General features: G+C 41.9%; 1 protein-coding gene across 1 annotated transcript in view; it reads right to left on the bottom strand.

Annotated features, from left to right (window-relative positions):
* Positions 1 to 26,034, bottom strand: part of ADAMTS5 (ADAM metallopeptidase with thrombospondin type 1 motif 5) — an 82,471-nt gene extending 56,437 nt beyond the window's left edge. Inside the window, exon 1 of the mRNA XM_033940150.1 lies at positions 24,421 to 26,034. Within this exon, the coding sequence (XP_033796041.1) occupies positions 24,421 to 25,413 (993 nt within the window). The 5' untranslated portion in view covers positions 25,414 to 26,034. The remainder of the gene's footprint in view (positions 1 to 24,420) is intronic.
* Between the last annotated feature and the right edge of the window lie 733 nt (positions 26,035 to 26,767).

Genomic DNA, 26,767 nt, shown 5'->3' with positions numbered 1-26,767 from the left:
GAATAAACAGGCACTAACACAGGTAGATAGATGGTCCACCTTACAGAAGATTAAAGTACATGCAGATTTTCAGAAAGGACATACTTTAGTCAGATTAAAAAGAGGTATGCAAGAGATGTGTTTAGGTTAGGGGGAGAAAAACACTGCTTGTATATCTAATTTTCAAAACTATGCGCTCTTTTGCTCTGATTGGCCACCCACAAGGAATGGCAGTTGGAAATGTACACATAGGACTTGCACAAGCTAGATAATTATTAAAGTACTCCCTCTGTTTCTAAATAGTCAGCCACATGGCTGTTAACTGCATAAATCATTTCTAAATACCAACCTTAATAAATTCTAGTTTTTCTGTCTTGAGAAGATAATGGTTGCATATATTGAGCTGCCTTTTAAAACGTCTGACAAGCTGGCTTTCTGGCATTCTCCAAGTACAGCAAGGCCTTAACGAGTAACATGTGTATGCCATAAAAGCACTCATGCTTAGTATAAAACTTCATATGGGTCATGTAACAATACATGCTTTCTTGGAATCATGCATATTTTTATATGTGTAGCCCTTGTGGTATTATGAAAGGCTTTATCTGCAAAAAATCTTTCTTAAATCGACACTCAGAAGCGTACACGTGTATCAGGGATGGATTCCTGTTGGTGGGGGTTGGGGTACAGAGCGCACGTACAAGTGTGCTTTTGGATTTCCATCTAATAGATGTTGGCATTGTCATATTGATATAGGGACTTTGGATCATCTGATATATTTTTGTCCATTGATACTTAGTTTTTGGAAGTCAATTTGGGGCCAAATTAATCTTATTCTTGAAGGATCTATCCCCTTGACATATGAGGTGATAATATGTGGAACGATTCTCCATGTTAAACCCACTTTAGATAAAAATAAAAGTTGCCTTTTAATGATTTTGACAGGAATAGGGGTTCAAATGATTACATACAATTGGAAAAATCATGATAGGATTAATTTCAATTTTTGGTGGGCAACTGTGTGTGTAACGTATAAATATGAAAGGATAATGGCAGAACGTTTAGGTACTAGCAAGTCCTTTAATAAGGTATGGGATCCATTGACTAATTTTATTACGTTATAATTAAAATTATGATTCTCTTTTTTTTTTCGTTAGATTCCTTTACACATCTAGGGAGGGTGGAATATTTATTTGGAAGAGTAAAATTAATTCTTTTTATTATATTGATAGTATAATATATAATTTTATTGTTTATAATTAGGATAAGAAGGGGATAAAAATTGTTTAATGTAATAATTGTGATGATTACAATGTATTTTCATACAGTTTTTTCTGATTCTTCAATTGTATACATTATAAAGTTTGAAATGTCAATAAAGATTTACAAATAAATATGTTGCGGTTGTGCACATAAAGGACAATATTCTAGAACAGTGTTTCTCAACTCGGTCCTGGAGTACTCCTTTGCCAGTCAGGTTTTCAGGATATCCACAATGAATATGCATAACTTGATTTGTATACACTGCCTCCATTATATGAAAATTTATTTCATGCATATTCAATGTGGATATCATGAAAACCTGACTGGCAAGGAGCACTCCAGGACCGAGTTGAGAAACACTGTTCTAGAATCCTAGCATGTAAGGTAAGTACTGGGCACTCCCCTGACCTGTGCATGCCCCTCCTATGTCTACACTAGAGAATTGTGCGGGGACAGAAATCCCACCCATCCCCGCCAGGATCCTCTCCATCCCCACCCATCCCCGCCAGGATCCTCTCCATCTCCACCCGTCCCCGCCAGGATCCTCTCCATCCCCGCCCGTCCCCATAAAAAGCAGCAATTACTTCTGACAGGATCATCAATTCCAGTTTATTTTGTGTTTGTGCTGCTGTTTTCCTTGTGGAATCTCTTTGGTGGAACCCTTTTTTTGTTTTCTGTTCAGGTAATTAACTTATAAACCCCCTCTTTTACTATTATATGGACGAACCCTGCTTCCAAAGCCTTCCATCCCCATGGGAGTCCCATTGGCTAGAGGGGGGTTCCCATGGGAGTCCCGTGGGCCAGAGGGAGGTCCCCATGGGAGTACCGTAGGTTAGGGGGGATTCCCGCAATCCCCTTTCCCGTGCAGACCTCTAGTCTACACCCCCTTGCAGTTACATGCTATAGAGTTTCCTCACTTTTTCTTGAATAGCAACTAAGGCAGTTAAGCACATAACTGCAGATTAATTCCAATTATCTGTGATCATTGGTTGTTAGTATCAATTAGCAGCTAATTTGCCAGGTAACTTACATGTGTAACCGGCACTCTTCTATAACCTGTGCATGCAATTCTGTGCGCTAAGGGCCTAATTCTACACATAGAACAAAAACATTGGCGCCAACTAAATGGCGCTTAACGTAATTCTATAAAGTGCATGTACTTTTTATTGACCCATACTAAGCTCCAGTGTGCCACATAACTTTTAGGTGCATGCATTTAGGCCAAGAAAAACCAGGTTGAAATACCTGCGCTTAACTGGTGCGTACATTGGGCATATTCTATAAGTCAGGCACCTAACCTTTAGGAACACTCACAATCTGCCCATACTCCTCTTCTGGCCTTGCCCCTTTTTCAGATTCATGTACTAGAACTGGCATGTATCTTTTATAGAATCATGCTTTCCAAGTTGTGCAACTTCTAATTAGTGCCAATTATGAGGTTGTAATTGCCAATTATTTGTGCTAATTATGCTTGTTAAACAATTAAGTTGTGCATGCAGATCCGCTGTGGGGTGAGCGTGAAAATGTGTTCACAAGATTATAGACTGAGCGGGATACACAATACACAAAAGTTTCATCACATTACTCCACTGTTAACAAAAAATCACATTGGTTACCGATTACTCATTGCATCACTTGTAAAATATTAGTACTGGTTTTTAAAACACTAAAATCAGATGAATCACTTTACCTTTCACGGCTCCTTATACCTTATACCCCACAAAGAGCTCTCCGTTCTGCAGAACATAATCGTTTAGTCATCCCTACTTACAGACAGATTGTTCATGAGCACGTCCGCTAATCCATTTTTTTCTGTAAAAGGGCCTACTTCCAGTTCATGTATGCCTTCACACCTTCTTAGAATCTTTTAAATCTGACCAAAAACTCTTCACTTTCGTGATGCATACTCAGAAATAAAAATTGACCCTTCTCTTAGAAACTCCATCCTGTCAGACTTTAAGAGATAACACCAAGATCTGATAGAACATAGAAACACGAACATAAGAACATAAGAACTGCCATCTCCGGATCAGACCTTTGGTCCATCAAGTCCGGTGATCCGCACATGCGGAGGCCCAACCAGGTGTACACCTGGTGTAATTTTAGTCACCCATATCCCTGTATGCCTCTCGTAAGGAGATGTGCAGATAAAGGCCAAATGGCCCATCTAGTCTGCCCATCCACAGTAACCATTATCTCTTTCTCTCTCCAAGAGTTCCCACGTGCCTATCCCAGGCCCTTTTGAATTCAGACACAGTCTCTGTCTCCACCGCCACTTCAGCGCCCCCTTTGTACTACCCCCACACTTTCCATTGTAGTTTTACTCTCCTTCCGCTAAAATCATGTCTTTGTAATAACCCCGTCCTTTTGCGTGTTTCATTAAGGGCTCCTTTTACTAAGCAGCATAAGAGCATTTTATCGCGGGCCAGTGAGGTAAATGCTCTGATCATGCTCATTGAATTTCTATGAGTGTCAGAGCATTTACCTCACTGGCCCATGGTAAAATGCTCTTATGCTGCATAGTAAAACCCAGTGTAAATTACGATTGTAAGCTGCCGTTGGGTGGGATAGCAAATAAATAAATAAAAACTTGAAACTTGGGTAGAAAATGTTCAAATAATGTACACATGCAGGCTTTATTTGAAAGCTGCCTCCTTTTTTACCTTTGTTATTGCATAGACATGTTTTTGCTCTTGCAATGCTTTTTGAATCTTAGCTGCAGTCAATCTTTTATGTTTCTTTTACTTTTCCCCCCAACTTCTACTTGGCGCATGGAAAAATATTTTTCTAATACAGAACACTTTAAATTTTCTCTCATCCTATTTTCTTGAAAATGTGGCTTTGCTGACAGACTCTCCACTGACAGAGTGTACAGTTTCTCAAGATGCACAATTGGCTAGAAGTTGATGTCAGTTATGAATACACATGCCACCTGCTACAGATGCCTGAAACTAGAGCTTGGTTTCATGATTTATACTCATATTTCTTAATTGCCTATCAATAAACTCCTCCATACTATTTCCATAACTTATAACATAGAATAGAATGTAAATCCATAACATGGGAAACTATTAAATATATAAAATACACCCCAGAGTTACCATACAAATAAAAATATGTAAAACACCAATATAAAACCATAAAAAAGGCAACCCTTATTATGAAATCAAATTTAAAAAAACACAGATTTCTGGACTACTTCCTATCAATGTTCCCTCTAAGCTGAGCAGCTGCGCAGCTTCCTTCACACCGCAGCACACCAGTTACTGAATGCCGCTCATCACGGCTCAATACTCGACCCCGCCTTGCCACAGTTTGATCCCACCCGATTCGCCTTAAGCCTTCTCTAAGAGAGAAGCATCACAATCCAGCATCACATCTTCCTCCCATCCCCTCAAGAAAGACCTCAAGAAAGACATGGCAGTACTCGAGCGAGTCCAGAGAAGAGCAACTAAACTGATAAAGGGTATGGAAAACCTCTTATATACTGACAGGCTAAAAAAGCTGGGGCTATTCTCCCTAGAGAAGCGAAGACTTAGAGGAGACATGATAGAAACCTTCAAGATCCTGAAGGGCATAGAAAAAGTGGACAGGGACAGATTTTTCAAATTATGGGGAACCACAAGTACAAGGGGGCACTCGGAGAAATTGAAAGGGGACAGGTTTAAAACAAACGCTAATAAGTATTTTTTCACCCAGAGGGTGGTGGATACATGGAACGCGCATCCAGAGGCTGTGATAGGCGGGAACACGTTACAGGGCTTCAAAGAAGGTTTGGATAGGTTCCTAGAGGCCAAAGGAATTGAGGGGTACAGATAAGGGTTGAGGTTAGGTTATAGGGATAGGAGTAGAGATAGGTTATAGAAATAGTCAAGGACCACTGCTCAGGCAATGGGCCTGATGGGCTGCCGCGGGTGCGGACCGCTGGGCGCGATGGACCTCTGGTCTGACTCGGCGGGTACAACTTCTTATGTTCTTATGTTCTTACCAGTTTACCATTATGGCATTCTTCGGCCATGCCAGTGGCAGCCCTGTTGAAAAGCTGCCTATGACCTGTACCAGGCCTTTCCCTCAGAAAGGGGCAGCCCTGGTCAGGACAGGGAAAAAGGCCTGGTGTAGGCTGCAGGCAGCTTTTCAACAGGGCTGCCACTGCTTGGCAGGACCAAAGAATGGCTTAATGGTAAGCTGAGGGGAGGGGGTTTGGGGAGGGGGGGTTGGGAATGGAAGGAAGAAATGATGCCGGACCACAACAGAGAAGGAACATATCGTACGAGGCACAGCATTCTCTTTAAATTAAATTAATTGGCGATCATCTTTCCTGCACAACCTGCATCGTTCAGGTGTAAAAGCACTGTACATGCTGAAGGTAAAAAAATATACATTGTAAAGAAATCTATAGCCATGATTCAAGATTCATGATTGAAAATTTGGAAACTGCCCTCCTACCCTGATCTTGGCTGCCTTAAGTTTGTAAGGGCAGTTTTGGCTGGTACACTCCAGCCAATTCTATAAATTTGGGTGCAAAGTTTTGCAATAGCACCTGACTAAATTTTTTGTGCCTGACTTTTGTCACTTTCTAGGAATCTAACCTAATATGCCTTTAAGAAAACTTTGAATCCACAATAGGAACTTTCTAAGTGGAGTTAGCTGGAATCTTTGGTAGAGAATTATGGGGGGGGGGGGTGTGTGCAGCAAATTAAAAAGCTGATTAACATGTGCACTTGGGAGGGGGAGGAGAAGATAACAAGCACCTTCTCTTCTTCAAATTGCATGGCATGCAAATGGGGGACCAGAAGATTTGATAAACATATCATTTAGCCAGAGGCAAGGACCTTAAAATTTAGGTTAAGGATTTAATATTTTGTCCTAAACAAAACAGGAAGCAAATGATTTTTCTACAACTGAGGTGCAATGTGATTGCTATCTTTAGAGAAATGAATGAAGGTAAAAAGTATACATTTCTTTCTTAGATCAAAAACTATTCCATGTAGTGAGACACATTTTATGTACAGTTTTTTAAATATTTTCTTTTCAGTTCAATAGAAATAATTTAACTTCTCAATTTTTAAATATAATTTGACATAATTTTCAACAATTGATTGCCTTTGGGCCCCTCCCCTCCCCACCCCACATTCTCACCATGAGCCAGCCCAGCCCAAACCAACTGCTACTCAGAACACATCGTGACGTGCACATCTGCTTCCCCGGCTTAGAGGGAACATTGCTTCCTATTGTCTTAATTCTCAAAACACCTAAAACTATCCAAGTTCTACACTGTTTTTGATAGATCAAATAATTATTGATAAATCATAAATATTCCAGCATTAGATTCCAAAGCTGGGGACCTATATAACTAAAAGCTTTTTCCAGGTCTCTAACAAAGAAATCTGAAACAGTGCTGAGTTAGATAACACTGAGAAGATCTCAGAGATCTTGTCATTACAGGAGTTAACTTGTAAACTCCCATTTTGCTCTGTACCTTTCTTCACTGGATATTATTTCAGGCATGGAGAAGCCTAAGTCAATAGAAAAAGGCAAAAGCAACAGTTTCAACAGACCACAATCCCATGCCCCACATACTAGTGAGGAGAGCAGAGGCCACTTAACTCCTAGGAGTGAATTCACCTCAAAGAAGGAGTTGTGCTATGGAAAAAGTAATGAACAAGATGCCACCAAGATAAGGAGGCTGGATACCACTATACCACAGATTTTGGCACAAAGATCCTTGGAACTGAAAGCAGCAGCTATCACAGAGGAGCTTCCAGTATGAGAGACTATCCCCAAAACCATCATGTGCATAAGGCACAACTCCACATTTAAAGTCATAAGTTTACCTAACATTGAAAATTCTATTGATATAGACACATTTCAAGACCTAGGGCTACTTTTACTAAGGTGTGCTAGCGTATTTAGCGCGTGCAGGAAATTACCATGTGCTACACTGCACACTACAGTTCTAGAACTAACGCCAGCTCAATGGTGTTAAGGTCTAGCGCACGTGGCAATTCAGCGCACACTATTCCGTGCGTTAAAGCCCTAACGCGGCTTAGTAAAAGAAGCCCCTAGTCAAAACTTTATAGCCATGTGAGTTCTTTGGACCATCCCAGAACCACAACTGTGTTTAGAAGTGTTCCAAAGCTCCTCACACCATTAATTTCATTTTTAACTCACCTATGCTCATAAATCAAGGTGGCTTATAGCAACCATTCACAATTAAACCACAAATATAACATAAAACTAATGCACGAACTCTGGTATACTGGAGCCCTAATAGTCAAATGACAAAAGCTTTACTTCTCCTCTCTGCGCCCCACTCATGTCTTGCTCCTCTTTAGAACAAAAAGTACTTCACCCCTAAACTGTACCACTTCCTTAGATTTTTACAGCCCAAATGCATGACTTGCATTTTTTAGCATTAAATCTTAGCTGCCAAATTCTGGACCATTCTTCAAGCTTTGCTAGATTCTTCCTCATATTATCCACACCATCAGGGGTGTTTGCTTTATTGCAGATTTTGGTATCATCCTCAAAGCATCAAACCTTACCAGACATCCCTTCAGCTATATGACAAAAATGTTAAAAAGAACCAGCCCAAGAGCCAGACTTTGTGGCATCCCTTTCTTCAGAGTGAGCACTATTTTTTTTACCACTATCCTCAGTCACCTTCCACTCAACCAGTTCCTAACCCAATCAGTCATACTTCCTTGTGAAAGTGCATCTTAGTGTGATAACAGTGTACCACATGTACATCAAAGAAAACACTGTATCACTTCATCTTGTAGTCCCCAGTGAAAGATTAGAGAAACTGGGCCTCTTCTCCCTCGAACAGAGGAGATTGAGAAGGAACATGATCAAAGCATTCAAGGTACTGAAGGGAATAGACTTGGTAGATAAGGACAGGTTGTTCACTCTCTCCAAGGTAGGGAGAACGAGAGGGCACTCTCTAAAGTTGAAAGGGGATAGATTCCGTATGAACATAAGGAAGTTCTTCTTCACCCAGGGACTGGTAGAAAACTGTAACGCTCTTCCGGAGTCTGTCATAGGAGAAAACACCCTCCAGGGATTCAAGACAAAGTTAGACAAGTTCCTGCTGAACTGGAATGTACGCAGGTAGGGCTAGTCTCAGTTAGGGCGCTGGTCTTTGACCAGAGGGCCGCCGCGCGTACAGACTGCTGGGCACGATGGACCATTGGTCTGACCCAACAGCGGAAATTCTTATGTTCTTATGTTATGTTCCTGAAGGGGGTCGTTCATACAAGACCCCTAACAAAGAAATGAGAGCTCAAAATAATTCTAGCTTAGTTTCATAAAACCACTGTGGCAAAGCCGTCCACATTTTGCTGAATGTAGGGTGAGTGGGGTACAAAGGCAAAATGATTCCTGCCTCTGAACTCTTCCCATTTTCTGTTTCCAGAATCTAATGTACAGATGCTGACTCAGCCTAAAAAGAGAGCAAGCCACTCTACCTGTGCTGCACCACTATCACCTCAACAGTGTCCTAAGCCACTATGCCAGCATTCCCTCCCTTACCCTCTAGGACAGGGGTGTCAAAGTCCCTCCTCGAGGGCCACAATCCAGTCGGGTTTTCAGAATTTCCCCAATGAATATGCATGAGATCAATTTGCATGCACTGCTTTCATTGTATGCTAATAGATCTCACGCATATTCATTGAGGAAATCCTGAAAACCCAACTGGATTGCGGCCCTCGAGGAGGGACTTTGACACCCCTGCTCTAGGATCAGCTGAAATCCAGAGTGGGGTGCACAAACACCTTCATCTGCTATTAAGAACATAAGAATAGCCTTACTGAGTCAAACCAATGGTCCATCTAGTCCAGTAACCCATCCTCACTCTGGCCAATCCAGGTCACTAGTACCTGGAACCCCTCCCCCCTCCCAAAGTAGCAACATTCCATGCTACTTGTAATCTTAGACAGGCAGGAAGCCTTAGAATTTCTGTTACCTATGAATTTGCCAGAATGGCTTTTTACTCATACAAATTGGGGACAATAGTCAGATGCTTTTAAATATCAATTGTATTTTCTCATATATACCCCTTGAGTAATACATGATTTTACATTTTCATGGGGCATGCCATGGGTTATGCTTGAGTGGGTGGGGGGGGGGCAATACAAGCTTTTACATGCAGAATAATGATTTTAAATAAACAAAAAATAAACATAAAGTCGTTCTATTTCTGCATTTACAATGATTCGACGATATCAAAATTACAAGGGAAAGAAAATAAAATGAGTTTGTCCTTATGATGTTAGTGTGGGTTATATATAGGCACGGGGTATATATGAGAAAATATGGTAGATGTGTATTTATCCTTACAACAGGGCAGTGCCATCATCTCCTTCACATCAGTGACAGTAAAGGTATAAGCACACCTGCTTATACTTGTTCCAAAAAGGTGAGGCGTTAAGGTCCGGGAAGGGAAAAGTACACATGGAGAATTCACCTTCAACTTCCATGCGTACATTTCTGCATGGACTTTGTATCTACTTCTATACAGGATGTAATGTGCCTACAATTTGCATGCCGGTGGGAGTTTCAAAAGTAAACACAAGGAGCTTCCTTGTAACAATTAGCTTCTGGTTTGTAGTCCTGGGATAGCAAAACCCACAAGGACTTCTGCCCCCACCATTATCTGAGAGTAGAAACATAGAAACATAGAAACATAGAAAAATGACGGCAGAAAAGGGCCAAAGCCCATCAAGTCTGCCCACTCCATTGACCCTTCTGTTTGATTTTGCTCACCACCCCCCAGACAGTAATGTCTGACTCCATTGACAATGATGACAATTTTCAGATTTCCTAATTTACTATTTATGATGCTAACGCTTTGTTTTATTTCATCGGCAAGAGACAAGAGGAAGTGTTTTATATGGATATTATAAAAAGTAGGGTGTTGTAAATCACAGGACCAAAGGCTAATTGACCGAGCTACCCAAGAGATTAATGTAACAAACGATTAGTCTGGGAGAGGAGGGGTGAGCTGCTCCCAATGAGAAAGGAGTATATTTTTTTTGATTACTTTCAATTCAATTACATTTTTAAAGATTTTGTGTATATAAATACCACTTTATGAACAGACATGCCAACCTATAAACTAATAAGCAATATCTAAAAGCAGGTGTGAACTCAGGACTTTCCCAAATCAAGATGGGAATGATGGCAGCTGGCTTAATACAGAATGACTTCTACTTTACAAACACAGGATAACCATTTAGATAAGGCGGTGAAGTTAAAAAGAACATAGCAAGGGCCAACCAAAGCACTTGTTCCGCTCAATGAGTTTATCACACACTGAGCTGAGATAAGGCATTCAGCTGCCCTGTGAACCTGATAATTATAGAGAATGGAATATGCTGACTTATATTGTTACGTGGACAATGAATCAAGACTGTAGCCTATCAGTTGATATTGTGAATTCTTTCATCTGCACCAGATATGATGTCATCATTCACTATAGAGAAAAGGACAGCATTTATTAACCTCTTTTTTCCTTTAGTATCTCTGTTAGGCACCCTGAGGTTGCATAGTATGAACTTTTTCTATAGAGCTGGTAAATGTGATTTGATTTTTTTTACTCTCTCAAAAATTACAAAGTCTAGGGAACACTCAGTGAAGTTACCTTTAAAGAAACAGGAGGAAATATTTTTTTCACTCAATGAATCGTTAAGCTCTGGAACTCATTGCTAGAGGATGATGTAACAGTAGTTAGCATAGCTGGATTTAAAAAAAGGTTTGGACAGATTTCTTGGAGAAAAAGTCCATAGTCTGCTATTGGAATGTTGCTACTATTTGGGTTTCTGCCAGGTACTTGTGACCTGGATTAGCCACTGTTTCAAGCAGGATACTGGACTAGATGGATTATTGGTCTGACTCAGTATGGCTATTCTTATGTTTTTATGTTATGAACCTAGCGGAAACTGGTATTTGCATGCATACGATTATAGCTGGCATGAGCCTGTGCATCTAAATGCAGCAGGGATATACATCACTTACAGTATTCTGTAATTTATGAGAATAAGTGGGAATCTAAGCCATGCTCCTCCTAGGCAAATACATGGTATTTAAGGTTAGCTCGTAGGAACACTTGTAGCACTATCCCCTGGAATCTATATATTGAACCAAAAGTTGCATGCTGAAATTTAGACACATGCCAAAGATGTGTGCGCAACTTAATTAATTAACAAGCCCTTAACTAGCAATAGTTGGGTGCTTGTTGCAGTTAATTGGCTTTGATTAGAAGTTGCATGCTCATCTGGCTGCGAGCTATCCTATAAGGATTGGCACCCAACTTTTCTAGCATATATTTGAAGAGGGGCATGGTTGGGGGGAGGGGGGATGTCAGAGGCATTCCAACAAGTTGTGCACAAAATTACAGAATCTGACCTAAGCTTGCCTAACTTGGGTGCCAGCATTTTTACTTGGTTTCAGCAGGCGTAAGTCTAGCGCCCAAAAGTTGGGCAACCTCTCCACACCTAAGCCTTATTCTGTATAACTCGCATGCGACTTATACAGCCCTTAGTGCTAAACATCTTTGACACCTAAGTTTCAGTGCCTTTTATTGAATCCTCTCCTTTATGGGTATGTGGGCATATATGCACACAAGTTCTAGCACTCTAGAAATTCAAGCACGCAAAGAGCATGTAAATGTGAATGCCTAGACATTTAGAATTGCCCTTTAAGTACATTTCAAACTGTTACTGATAATCCCAAAAATTATAAGATGCTACACCTTGAAATGAACATCGAAGAAAGTATGATGTAGAAAAATCAGTGTGTAAAATGTACATGCATTATGCAAGTCACCTGAATTTTACTAAGCACCACTGAATATGCATGAAAACAGAGACTTTCTTTTTCCAAGTTTATTAAGGATTTGCTGTCCCGCCCATTTTACAAAGATAGCTGGGTGGCCTACAATCTAAACATACAGAATGAGTAAGAGAAAGGGAGGAGGGTCAAAGATAATACATGGCAGAGTAGGGGGTAAGATGAACTACAATTTTGGGATAGGAAAGCATGACACATAGGTTCGGGGCAGCTATCTCTCCAGATGCACCTCATACCTGTTATGCGTATATGGGTAGATATTCAGTAGGATTTACGTGGGTAGGAAGGCTTCTACCCAGTTAAATCCCGCTGCTACTGAAATCCAGGGCACTTAAATGGAGAGTGCCACAGAAAATTAGCAAAGCCTCTGTGGCACTATCTGGTTAATGCTGGAGTGGTCAGGGGGCAGAGTCAGGGTGGACATATCCAGTAAGTGGCAATTTTCAGCATACTAAGTCAATAAAAAGGATGTCCTAACTTAACCAGGTTAGCTACCTGCGCACCAGTCTGATTATCAGCCAGATAACTTCAAGAAATTAGGTGCCGGTGATAGATTAGACTTGGGATCATTTTCTGCCTACAGTGGTTGGTACTTCTGTAATTACTCACCACCATGGGTGTAATATTTTCCTGCTAGATTATACATACAGGAGATGAAGAAGTGTTCTTTTATTATAGTTTATATGTCTCACTGTGCTACCTGATTTATACCTGGTTTTCAGGTAACACAGCAAGGTAATATGTTCTATATATACCAGCTGAATTTGGGCACTTCCAATCTATTGGGATAATTTTCAGCCCGTCGTGGTATGCTGCTTGTAAGCCACGCACAAGTGAAGGCTGAACTAACTCCAGATATTCAAAGCTAGGGCATGCGTGGTTCCTGGCATTGAATATTCGGGTATGTGCGCTGACCTGGAAATTAACAGAGCACTAGGTGATATTTATTTCGGTGCCAGGATAACTTAGTGCATAAACCCCCACTTTTATGAAGCTGCATTAGCGTTTTTTATTGCCGGCTGCAGCAATAAAAGTCCAGACGCTCATAGAAATTCTATGAGCGTCAGAGCTTTTGCTACCGCAGCCAGCGATCAAAAACACTAATGCAGCTTCATAAAAGCAGGGGGGGGGGGGAGAGTTAGAACAGCCATATGTGCTTGGATACCAAGACAGTGGACTGAATCTGGGTGATTTTCAGCAGACACTAAGTAGTGTGCTGTCCACCTGATGTCAATGCTCAACCTAGATATTCAATGCTAGACTATTTCTAGTGACTGGCAAATAGGGACCGGTGACTGGCATTGAATATCAAGTTTATTTTTGACCGGCTCAAACTTATCCAGCTAAGTCAATTTTAAGCACTTGCTGGCTAAGTTATAGTGACCAAATATAGACCTGCCCAATTTGGCTGCTAAACCTGGCCAGTCAGCGCTTAAAATTGGCAACTATCATGCAATATAGCTGGTCAAGTTTAAGATGGGATTTTTTTTTTTTGGCTAGCTCTAATTTAACCAGCAAAGGGAATATTTAGCGTCGATAGCAAGCAAAGACAGGACCACTATTTATGTAGTTCAATTTGCCTGCTAAACTTAGTTGGCAACACTGAATATTTGTAGCTAGGTGGTTAAGTTGCATGACCTAGCCAGTCAGTGGGTAGTAGAGAATGACACTGGGGCTGTTAATCAGGGGCAGGGATGGAGAAAGAGCCCATGGTGTGGGGGTGGGGACAGAGCTCACAGTGATAGGACAGGGATGGGGACAGGGACAGAGCCCGCAGGGACAGGGACAAACTTTGTTCTCATGTCATTCTCTAAAAATTTGAGACTAGTATCAATATGTAAAAACTTAAAGACAATTGACAACTGAATTCAATGATTAAAAAAACTGCAGAAGCTGTTTTTGGATTTAAATGACATCATTTGTGTCTTGTCTGCCTTTGATGTGGCAACAAGAGTCTTGTCTGTTGATCAGACTCTTATCATCTGCAAAGTTCTTCCATTATGTGCCCAGCTGCTCAAGCATCTTACTGTTACTGCAACAGATCCAACCATCATTGATGGCATCAAGGAACATTTCCAACATTTAATAGAAACATGATGGCAGATAAAGGCCACATGACCCATCTAGTCTGCCCATCCGCAGTAACTATTATCTCTTTCTCTCTCTGAGAGATCCCACATGCCTATCCCAGGCCCTTTTGAATTCAGACAGGGCCTGTTGATTTCATATATAGCACTATTTTTATATTTTATACACTGTTGGCATCGGCCAGAGTTCATAGTATAACCTTTTTATTGCATTTTATTGCATTTTTATTGCATTTTAATATAAACCAATAAATATTGTTTTTTACTCCTGCAAGTCCAGGACTGGGTTCCATTTTTTTGCTTGTTTCATCATTTACCTTTGTGGCACCAAGGTCCTTGGCTGTGTGAAGTTGGACTGCCTTTTTTGGTGTTGACCACCCCACAGTCTTTTTATATCTTCGGGGTGGGGATAGGGACAGAGCCTGCGGGGATGGGATGGGGATGGAAACAATATTTGTCCCAGTGTCATTCTCTAGTGGGTAGCCACAACCATGAATATTTAGTGGAAATAGTCTGCTATCTCCAGCTAAATATTAGTAGTTAGCTATTTAACAGGCCACAGGCCAGAAGCTATTTCTGGCAGGTTAAATAGCACTGAATATCAGGGGGATGGGGGTAAGGGGGTTTCTTGACCATTAAACACCTAAGTATTCACTCCACTCAACCTCTGCTCCTGGAGCACCCCTAATCCAGCAATATTCAGTGGCATTCCCTGGTTAAGAGCCACTGAATACCTTGCCAGCTCAGTATGATTCAACTGGGCAGGAACATCTCCTGCTCAGTTAAACCCTCTTGAACATTGACTCTATCTTCTGGATTCGATAATAGCAGTCAGATCTGGGCGTGCTCCCAAAACATGCATGCAACAATTGACTAATGAGCTGTTAACCATTGATAATTGGATACTAGAAACAAAATACTGATGTCAATTGGCACCAATTAGGATTTGTGCAAGCATATGACAGCATTCTATTCTATACTGCTGGGCACCTAAATCCTATAGTGCACAATTCAAAAGGGAGCAGGCAACTGGAGAGGCATGGGCATGGAAAAATTGCACACTGTATTGTAGAATGATGGGTCAATGTGCACAATGTAGGCACCAGCATTTATGCAAAGAACATAAGAATAGCCTTACTGGGTCAGACCAATGGTCCATCAAGCCCAGTAGCCCTTTCTCACGGTGGCCAATCCAGGTCACTAGTACCTGGCCAAAACCCAAGGAGTAGCAACATTCCAGCATCTCAATGAATAGCAAGATTCCGGAACCCCAATGAGAGCAACATTCCAGAGCTGAGATTGTGATGTCATAATGTCTCATTCCACAGTGCCTCAGAGCCAACCTCATCAGTGATGTTACAATGGCTTGATTGTTCTATACTTGGCACATGTAAGAGCATAAGAACAGCCTTACTGGGTCAGACCAATGGTCCATCAAGCCCAGTAGCCCGTTCTCACAGTGGCCAAAACCCAAGGAATAGCAATATTCCATGCTACCGATACAGAGCAAGTAGTGGCTTCCCCCATGTCTTTCTCAATAACAGACTATGGACTTTTCTTCCAGGAACTTTGTCCAAACCTTCCTTAAAACATAAGTCTGGTGCCCGGAGTGCTGTTTTAGAATATCATTCAGTACCAAATCTTATTGGCATGGAATTTTTGGTGTCATTTATAGAATCTGGCTCTCTGGGGTCAATATTCAACTCTAACTGGCCAGGAATGGTTCCTGTCCAGTTTTATAGCATTTGGCCGGCTAACTGTAAATATTCAGTGGGAGAATCTGGCTATCTTTGCTGAATATTAGGAGATAGATGCAGTGGCTTAGTTAGGGTGGGAAATGCCCGGGGTGGTGGCACCCCCTGTCCTCTTCTCTGCCCCCCGCAACACACATGCCTCCGTTCCTTTCCTCCATACTTCTTTAACTTCCCCAGCATGAGCAGCATCTCCAACTTGCTGCCGATGCTGGCCTTTGCTCTCCCTTTGACATCACTTCCTGATGCCCATAGGGTTTGTATCATAAAGCCCCAGGACGTTTTCAAGATTTGTTGGAGTTATATTGTCCAATATGGGAATTAAGATTTGAACACGGTATGAGATTGGCATTGCTGAGAGAGAAATGTGAACCATGTGAGGGTTGGGAATTCTATGTTTTTAATAGTAGGAGTAATATTCTGGAACTCATTGAAAGGTCAGCTATGATTATGTAAACCCAGGGATATATTTAAAAAACTCTTAAAGACACAGTTATTTGTTAATGCATTCATGCGAACGAAATGAGTATTGTTAGTAATGGACGATGTAGGACAGCTTTTATAGAGTATACTGTATGCTGTACAGTACAAACCCCACAAATTTGCAGTTCGCAAATTGCAGACTCAGTAATTCGCGGTATTTTCCAACTGCCACTTCCTGGTACTAAAGTCATGGTTACACCAATCAGGAGCTGCTTTGACACGCTATCTGGCGTGTCAAAGCAGCTCCTGATTGGTGTAGCCTGCCTTTAGTACCAGAAAGAGGCGATCGGAGAATACCGCAAATAATTTTCAGCACCAGCCGGTGCCCCAGCTGCCCTCTCCAGCCTCTCCTGTCTTTGATCAGCCCCTTAAACCGCATTTGTGGTTTTTTGAAATTTGCGGGGGTTCCGTGAATTTCGGGGGAGTACTGTATTGTTATTATTTATTTTGTATGTTGTTTTGTAAACTTCCTAGATTTTAGGTGGTATAGAAATGTTTTAAATAAATAAATTGGTTAGCACACCTTAGTAAAAAGACCTCGAAGTGTCTAAAATTACATCTGTGTAACACTTCACATAACATAGTAACATAGTAACGTAGTAGATAACGGCAGATAAAGACCCGAATGGTCCATCCAGTCTGCCCAACCTGGTTCAATTTAAATTTTTTTTAATTTTTTCTTCTTAGCTATTTCTGGGCAAGAATCCAAAGCTCTACCTGGTACTGCTGAAATCTCCATTAAAACCTACTCCATCCCATCTAAACCCTCCCAGCCATTGAAGCCCTCTCCAGCCTATCCTCCCCCAAACAGCAATATACAGACACAGACACAGACCGTGCAAGTCTGCCCAGTACTGGCCTTAGTTCACTGTTATATTATTTATTTAAAAATTTATATACCGCATACAACTATGCGGTTTCCATATCACATACATAAAATCTTGTTTCCCTCCGATTATCACATATAAAAGAGGCATTTTAACATTAGGCACAATACTGAATGTATAAGTGCTTTTTGAACATCCAGTTCAGATACATGTGGAAAAAAAAATGATAGAAACAGTAATGAATTGTAAACATTTATATTTAGGACTAGCTGATGCCCCGGCGTTGCACGGGTATTTAATTATAGCAATAACACTGTAAATGGATTCAAATAAAGATACTTTATAGTGGTGAATGAATGCAAGTCTCACTGGAATTAGCAATCTCTTAAACTGAAAAGGAAGATCTGTTGGAATAAGTGGCATCCAAAAGTTTCAGTATTGATTTAAACAACTCAATATGTGGAAACTCAGGTTGAAAAGAAATCCATGCAGTTTTTTCCCGGTTCAGAATGGAACCTGTGTGCCTAGTTCAGCATAAGTGAGTACTCATGTAATGTAATAACATTATGAACTGGGGTGCATGAAGGAAACAGTTACAAACACAGTTAGAACATACAAACTCTATATGTATGGTGTCCGTGGTAGAATAGAAAAGATGTCCCTAGTGGTTATAGTGTCATATAAAGTGTTTTATAGTTGGAATTACTGTGAGAATGGCAGCTTTTTACATCCTTTCCATTGACATGAATGGGTGAAATAAGATTTCCTGTTTGTAGCTCCGCCCACGTGTGCAGGTGGGCCGCGAGACCCCCAGAACATATCACCCCAGGTAGTGAGGGATTTGCATACCAAGTTTCGTTCAAAGCGGTCAAGCCGTTTTTGAATTACTGTGAGAATGGCAGCTTTTTACATTTTTTCCATTGACATGAATGGGTGAAATCTGATGTTCTGTTTGTAACTCCGCCCACGTGTACAGGTGGGCCGCGAGACCCCCAGAACATATCACCCCAGGTAGTTGGAATTACTGTGAGAATGGCAGCTTTTTACATTTTTTCCATTGACATGAATGGGTGAAATCTGATTTTATGTTTGTAGCTCCGCCCACGTGTGCAGGTGGGCCGCGAGACCCCCAGAACATATCACCCCAGGTAGTGAGGGATCTGCATACCAAGTTTCGTGCAAATCGGTCAAGCCATTTTTGATTTACTGTGAGAATGGCAGCTGTTTACATTTTTTCCATTGACATGAATGGGTGAAATCTGATTTTATTTTTGTAGCTCCGCCCATGGGTGCAGGTGGGCTGCGAGACCCCCAGAACATATCACCCCAGATAGTGAGGGATCTGCATACCAAGTTTCGTTCAAATCAGTCAAGCAGTTTTTTAAATACTGTAAGAATGGCAGCTTTTTACATTTTTTCCAGTGACATGAATGGGTGAAATCAGATGTTATGTTTGTAGCTCCGCCCACGTGTGCAGGTGGGCCGCGAGACCCCCAGAACATATCATCCCAGGTAGTGAGGGATCTGCATACCAAGTTTCGTTCAAATCGGTCAAGCCGTTTTTGCGTGATCGCGGCACATACACACACACACATACATACACACATACATACCTCCGATTTTATATATATAGATGTATAACAGTTTTTTGGTGGAGTTTTGTGCAATTATGTGTGTATTGTGCAATCAATCGTAGTGAAAATCACAAGGTAATTTTCAGAGAATATGGAGCGCAAGCAGGCTCACAGATATCTCATCCCTGCAAGCCTTCGAGCTGAGTTTCAAAGCAGTGCCGCTCGGATAATTTTAACCTGCATGCTTTGCAGGTGCAAATTATCCCCCCTTTTATTAATCTGAGCTGCCACGCAGCGCACGCTAAATGCCGAGCTGGCAATAGGAACAGAATGGGGAGCTCGGCATTTAGCTCGCGCTGCTTGCCAGCGCAGCTTGATTAAAGGAGGAGGGGGTATATGAGATTAAAGGAGTGGGGATTTCAAAATAAAATCCCTTCACCTACATGAGCCCGCCTACTTGAACCCATCCCTGGATTTTCCACTTTTACCCACAGAAAGGCAATGGCACAATTTAAATTTAAAGCTAGGCTTGCCATTCAACAGAGCTTATTTTTAAATGTATTACTTAACTATTTAGTGGTTGAATATCGCAGCTAAGCATATAAGTGTGGGCTTTGCCTTTCAATGCCCTTCCCTAGCGTAGGTTGGCAATCACATGCCTAAAATTAGGTGCAACCACTTATCCCTGTTCTACGGCAGGTGTCCATGTTTGTGCCTAAAACGCAGCAGATGTGCACATAAATGACAGAATTAACGCACATGGCAAAACAGTAGGAACACCCGTGACCCACACATACCTAGTCTATGCCAATGCCCCCCTTTTATATATGCACTATAAAAGTTACATGCTAAACTGATAAAACTGTTGCCTAACTACATAGTTTTTGAATTAGGTTTTATGGTTAGGCGGGCTTAATTTCTGGGGAAACAACTTGGAATGAAATTCCATGACCTTTTTTCAGGTTCCGGTACCACCCTTTCAGGAAGCCTGCAGAGAGCAGGATGGGATGGAGTGAACATGAAGCAGAACAGAGAACAGTCACATCACTCCCTAATCCAGTCCCTCTTTGCTATTGCTGCCACTCCTGGCCAATCTGCTCCCGATCCTGACTCCACAGTTCCACTTCCTTTTTTCTGTACAAATTAAGCCCTGTGAAAGTGTATTCTAATTTGTGATACCTATTTAAAATGTTTGCTTTTTTGAATTATATTGGCAGCTAGGCTCCTATGATGTGGCTAAAATACACCTGTTTGGGGTATGATCCAGAGGTGTAGCCACTCCTCCAATTTTGGGAAGGCATAGGGAGGACTGGGGTGAGGTCCATGGTGACCCGTCAAATGCGTGCAGGACAATTGCATATCGACAATTACGTCCCGACATTTGCACACACGGACAAATGTGCATACCAGCTGTGACCACCCTGAACTTTTTTGAGGGGGGTTGGGGGAAAACCCCCCATCACACTCAAAATATTCACTTTCAATCTAGTGTGCACCAGTGGTGACTGCCCCGACACAGGATAATATTTTTGTACTGACAAATGTGCGCACCAGTGGTGACCGGCCTGATCTTTTTTGAGGGGGGACCCCTCCACTACACTAAAAATATGAATTTTCAATCTAGTGTTAGGGTTAGGTTTATGGGGTGGGGGGTGGACCCTGGTAACCCTTTTAGTGAATATCTGGAAAGCCCTTATTTGCTCACACTCCTCAGGCCCCGTCCCTTGGGAGGTGGCCTGAGGAGTGTGAGCAAATCAGGGCCTTCCAGATATCCTTGACAGCCCACACTTGTGCACACACTTGTCCATGTGTGCAAGTGTCGGGGCTCATTTGTCGGAGCACAAGTGTCCTGCGCGCATTTGTTGGTGTGCCGGGTCGACACACTTCCTCCCCTTCCCCCCACCTCATGCATGTTTAAAATATCTTTGTCAGTGGGGGATGCTAAAGCCCCACCAGCCAAAGAAATTCAAATTCTGAGTCACTCATCTCCTCGTCCTGCTGTTGTAATCAGAAGCCAGTGGCCTGCGTCCAGCTGCCATCTCTGGGACTCCCCGAACATGCTCAGTTCTTGCATGAACCTGACCTGCGTGAGGAAAAGTCCTGGCATGGGCAGCTGGAGGCACAACGCTGGCTTTCAATTACAGCACAAGAAGAAGGTGAGTGGCTCAGACCCCAAATTTCTTTGGCTGGCAGGGCTTCAGCATCCTCATCAGGCATTTAATGGGTTTCTGCAAGTTTGGAGAGGACCTGAACACAGAGTGTTTGTGTGTGTGTGGGGGGGGGGGGGGCAGTGACCCAGGCCCCAATGAATACATCGCTAGTATGAACTAGGTATTGCTTTATTTATGTTTGGTTGTTAAAAAAAAAGTGTCATTTTTTGTATATTATGTACATTTTTAATAAAAATAAATTAGGCATCTAATCTTCTTATGTGCTTAACTGCCTAAATAAGTGTCTATTAGTAGTAGTTAATGTCAATCATTGGTAGTTAGTGCCAATTAACTAATTCAGGGCCATTAACCAATTATGAGCATAAGTGATGGTATATGAAGGGCTGCTGAAAAGTTCTCAACCCAACCAAGAAGAGAATGATGGAGTCATGAAACTTACAAGTTATTCCACACTTTTCTTGACACTTTTTGTTTCATTTCATAGAAACGAAAAGTGTGGAATAACTTTCAAGTTTCATGGCTCCACATCATTCTTTTCTTGGATTGGCTGAGAAGTTTTCAGCGGTCTCTGTACTACAGGTGTAACCGTGCAGTAGTTTAAAGAATGAGAGGTCTAGTGAAAAGAAGCCTAATTTTATCTGTGCAAACAAACAAACTGCTAGGTATTTTTCAGCAGGTGGCAAAAATATAACACTTTGACAGAGACAAGGAAAAAGAGATCCTCTGGAATCCAGGCATGGCTACAGTGTTCTAAAAGTGTTCTTTCAAGCAAAATGTTTTTTGTACATTCTAGCAGGAGCTCCATTCCGGAATAAAATTCCAAGTACTCTTGGAGCCAGAATCCCGTCTGATGTGGTGTTAAATCCTGAGGCCATGCAAAAGGCTAGCTAACCTCTGCGGATGCATCAAGCTCCAGGTGACCGTAGCTCCTAAACAGGAATGGAAAGTATGCCTCACACATTAGCTGCACGGAAAAGAAAAACATGCCTTTTAGGAAGAGATCAGTGGCAGTAACAGCCCATCAATACATGGAGCCCAAAACTTTGCGTCCAGTTGCTAAGCAACTACCTTCGTGCATTCAAAATAGAGGTAGAAAAAAAAGTTTGAAATGGACTGCTAGAGGCTGATCTTTCCCTTGAATAGAGAAGGGGATGCCTTGTCCTCTAGACATTTTTTTTAAAAAAAAACTTCTCAATGAGAAATATACGCTCATGTTATCCTTCTAAAACCTTCTCTATGTTTTATTGGTTTATGTCCAGATTATAGGATGGGGCACTCAGACTTGTGAATGATCATTTTGAAAGTCTGGCTAGCGCAAACGGTAAAACTTCAAAGCTGGCCGTGCAGGAAATTCTTGTTTTCCCATAAGCAGCTGCAGAATCATTCACGATTCAAGGTCTGCCTAGTGCAACTGTGGTCCATTACTATGAAAACGAGTTTCGACTTGAATTTGAAAACAGCTGACACCAAAATGTAAACAGGGTGAATCAGTTTGCACAGAATACTGAAGGAATTTGCTCTTTTAACAAATCTTCAAGTACACAGCTATGCGTTTTGAATGATTACTTTCCAATAGAGTACACCAGAGCATCTACTGTAGCAGCAGTATCCTATGGACACGTGAGAGCTAAGGAAAAGAGACATTACCATCATCGGAAGTGAGGAGAGAGGCAGCAGACGCAAGACTTTTATAATGCGAGGCAAATTAAAATGTCTAAAGACTGATCACTTTTTGAAAATGACAGTAAAACGATATATAAAACCCACATTGTTTTGATGTTTGCATTCTTATGGTTTCAGATTCTGTCCTTCATTTGAACTGCAGCTTTCCAGACGCCTTTCCTTCTGGGGATATGCAGAGAATAACACAGCCATTTGGCTGGTGCAGTAAGGAGGTTTGGTGTACGGTTATCATAGGACAGGGGTAGACAATTCCGGTCCTCGAGAGCCAGAGCCAGGTCAGGTTTTCAGGATATCCACAATAAATATGCATGAGATAGATTTGCATCTCAAGGAGGCAGTGTGTGCAAATCCATCTCGTACATATTCATTGTGGATATCCTGAAAACCTAACCTGGCTCCGGCTCTCGTGGACCGGAATTGCCTACCCCTGTGGATATTGGCTCAAACTTTGACTCTTCTTTTTTCTAAGCTTTTCTTAGTTAACGTTAGGTAAATAGGATGTGAACTGTGGTAAGAAAGAAATGTGCCTCTATGGCACAACAGTATAAAAACAACCATCTGCTGCCAACAAAGGAATTTTGGGTAAGTCACACAGTGCCACGTTCTGGTACCACTTCAAGATGTTCCTCACTACCCCCTACCGCCCTGTTTGTAAACTTTGCACTTCAGTCCTAGTTTATCATGGCAGATTTGCCAATGCTTGGACATTTAAGAAGAATGTGTTGGTGTATTAGAAGATATGCATTTACCCCTTAAGCATGCACAGAGAATGAGGCAGGCTACAGATTTTTTTTTTAAGGGACATAGTAAATTATACAGCAACATAATTTGTGTAGGAAGGAATAGTAATAAATCATGCAATGTGTTTTTCATATAAACTTTTCGAAAGATGTAGGTGATGGTACATGCTAAAATACACCAGTAAAGCAATCCAATACCTTAAGAATAGTTTCTTAAAGGGTCATTTATTAAGTTAGCATGTGCTGACACATTTATTGCACATTATCTGCTGCAGTGCAGATTGAATAAAATGGGTCTGAGGCAGATAGCATGCAATAATAGTGATAACATGCAATAGTGGTATTAGTGCATGTTGACTGTTAGTAGATGGCCCCCACATATGCGCAATGGCCGGATTAAAGACATTTTTTAAAATAAGAACTTAATACTTAGCTGGGTAGGAATGGCTTCTACCTGGATATTTACTGTTCACCTGGTCTATACATGAATTCTCAATGGCATTTTCCAGATAATACTGCTGAAAATGCAGACAGATTGCCTTGACACTATCTGGATAGTGCCAGGGTAAGATCATGGCCAAGTTGGCATTTTTCTTGGTTAGCAGTGAAATTCAATGTGTTGACTGGTTAACAGCCCAGAGAAATTTAGGACAGGAAAAAAAAAGGCTGTCCTTATTACTTTATCCCATCTCTGACCAAGTTATACCCAGATAGTCAGAGCAAGCTGGTATCCAAATACCAAAACTGAATATCAGGGTTAAAAAATCATTGGGATGGCATGTAGAAAATCACTGATCACCATCGGCTGAATATTAAGGGGTTATTTATTTATTTGTAATGTGGCTGGAGGATCTCTGGAGTGTGAATGAGCATGAACAGTACAGAAAGCAGACAGTAGAATGGAGGGAGTTAAGACAATGACTTCTACCTGCAATTCAGTGTTCTTTCCTTGCAGACATGCACAGCAGAGAGAGGAACAACAACTTCACGACCTTTCCTACCCTCTTATTGACTTACCTCTCGTGTAAAGAGAATTGCAGCATCATAGTGTTCCTCATGTTCATCATCCAGTGAGTTGTGTTGATGCTGCCACTTGCAGAATTGTTTCAGAGTCGAGGCAGCATTCTTGCTGACCTCAGGCCCCTTTTCTTTGTCTTTCACAATCACCACCTTTACTACGGCCAGGTGGATGTGGTTTTCGATGCTTGCGTGCCCATAGAGACGTGAGGCGATTGACACCAGGGTCATCAAATAGTGATGGAGATCTTTTCCATACTTCTTGACCATGGACTCGTCGGCAACCAGGAGGATTTCTACGTAGCGTGACCTAGAAATGGAGCGTCGCTTCCTGATCCTGTGATCTACATGGGCTTCCTGAATCCACATCGTGGAGTGCTGCCCTGACTGAGATGCACTTGTTGGAGTCGGGACACTTTGATCCTTCTTCCTAGCTCCAGGTGTTTCGCAGCTGGTTCGGGGGCGAAGGGTCTGGAAGCTGAAGCGCTCCTTGATGAAAAGATGCAGTACCCTCTGTGAGCCATCATTGTATACCTGCTGTTTTTCAGTCGGCCCCTTAAGCAAAGGCTTGATGGTGTAATAAGAATGCCTGACAGCAAAAAACCCATCTAGCCCATTGCACAAATTAAGGAAAGCCAGAGATTGGGGGCTAGAGTCCACTTGCCCCCTGTAGTAGCAGTGTTTGTACTGGATCTGCTGCAGTGGACTTCCCAGAACATTCGTGGACCTGCTTTGGAAAGAGGGGGAAGGGATTGAGTCATCATGCTCCAGATCCAATACAAATTTCTTGCCATCCATATAGAGAATATAGCCCACCCTGCCACCCCCAGAGTAGATCTGGTCAATATTTTGCACAATGCCGCTCCTCCGAGGGTGGTCAGCAATTAGTGGAGTGGTGGCCTGGAGATGCAGCTGGGAGTCTCTGCTGCTGGCAGAAAGAGTAGCAGCAAAGGCCAAAAGAAGTGTTAAGAACAGGTGAAACTCCCTCAGCATCCTGCACTGATACTGTCTGTAAGTCAAGGCAATTCAGGAAGGAACAACCAGCAACAACCCTGCTATAATAACAGTAATGTTCTCAACACACCCTGGAACAAGCTGGGGCTCCACTAGCTTTTAACTCTAGAATTTCCTTTCATGTGCTTGTTTTCTCTGGGGAAACCTACAGGGAAAAAAAAAAATATGGACACAAACCCCTTCTCAATGGGAAAAAATAAAAAATCTGAAAAGCAAACGGTGAACAGCTGCAGTTGGGCTGTGGAATAGAAGTGTCAGAACTGCATCCTGCTGCTTTTGTGCGGAAGGACCCGCCGGTACTGCTCACTGCACAGGCTGCTGCCTTTCTTCCCTTTCTGAAGGAGGAGTGCACGCCGGTTCCCTCTAGCAGAGTTGGGAACACAAAGCTGTCCTGGATTAACCCTGAACGTGTTTCTATAGGATTTAGCCCCAGTCTGACGATGTGAACAAGGAGAAGAGAGAGAGAAATGTGAAGATGAGAGGAGGTGGAGCGATGATTTTATACTGGAATGTTATCCTGGAATGGCAATTTCAACAATTCGTCACTGCAGGCTGCCTCTTAAAGGGAGAGCTTCTGAGGCACCACTCCCACACTTCCTTCTCATTGAATCAGACAGAAAAAAAAAAAAAAAAAAGCAAAGGCAAGAATGTTTGGGTCAGAAAACTGAGATTTCTCTTCAAGCTTTTAAAGCCACATAGCTTGTCTCTGCTCTGCTATTTCCAACCCACCTTTGACTAACCTTGCTGACCTCATTGTTTGCCTGGGGTGAGAAGTGAGGCTTTGTTTTTCCCCCCCTACTTTTAGTTTATGTACATTGGGATAAGCTGATGCCATTTTAATGGGAAGGAATTTAAAAGTTTTTTTTGTTTGGAAATGTGCTTAGTCCTGCACAATGTGGCCATGTTGTGCAAGCACCAGTGAGACGAGGAGTCGTCGGCATTAAATGTCAAGTGTTTATCTGTGTCAAGTTCTGTGGTGCAATTTTCTCTAGATGTACGAGTAAGCCTTTCTCCCAGTCAATAGGTATTTGTTCTCCAAAACAAAAAATTACAAGATAGCTTTGCTCTGTGAGACGGGACAGGGTGATGACCTCAGTAACTGAATACAGCACACAAGTGGGTCAGCCCTCTGTCAATATCTATTCTCCAAGAAGCCACATTTTTTTTTTCTAAGAGAATGTCAGAAAGAGCACTCTCACGGAGTTCTAGTCCTTCTACAACTGATAGTCTCGATGTTGAACTGCCTTTAAACTTCCTCGTAAAAGGGTCTGCCTTTCCAGTTTTGCAATTAAGCAAGGGTGACTTGTCACCATCCAGCATTCCATTCGCATCA

The sequence above is a fragment of the Geotrypetes seraphini genome, chromosome 4 (genome assembly GCF_902459505.1).
Source record: "Geotrypetes seraphini chromosome 4, aGeoSer1.1, whole genome shotgun sequence".
NCBI lineage: Eukaryota > Metazoa > Chordata > Amphibia > Gymnophiona > Dermophiidae > Geotrypetes > Geotrypetes seraphini.
Note: the sequence above shows the minus strand (reverse complement) of the source record. Positions and strands in the feature narration are given on the sequence as shown.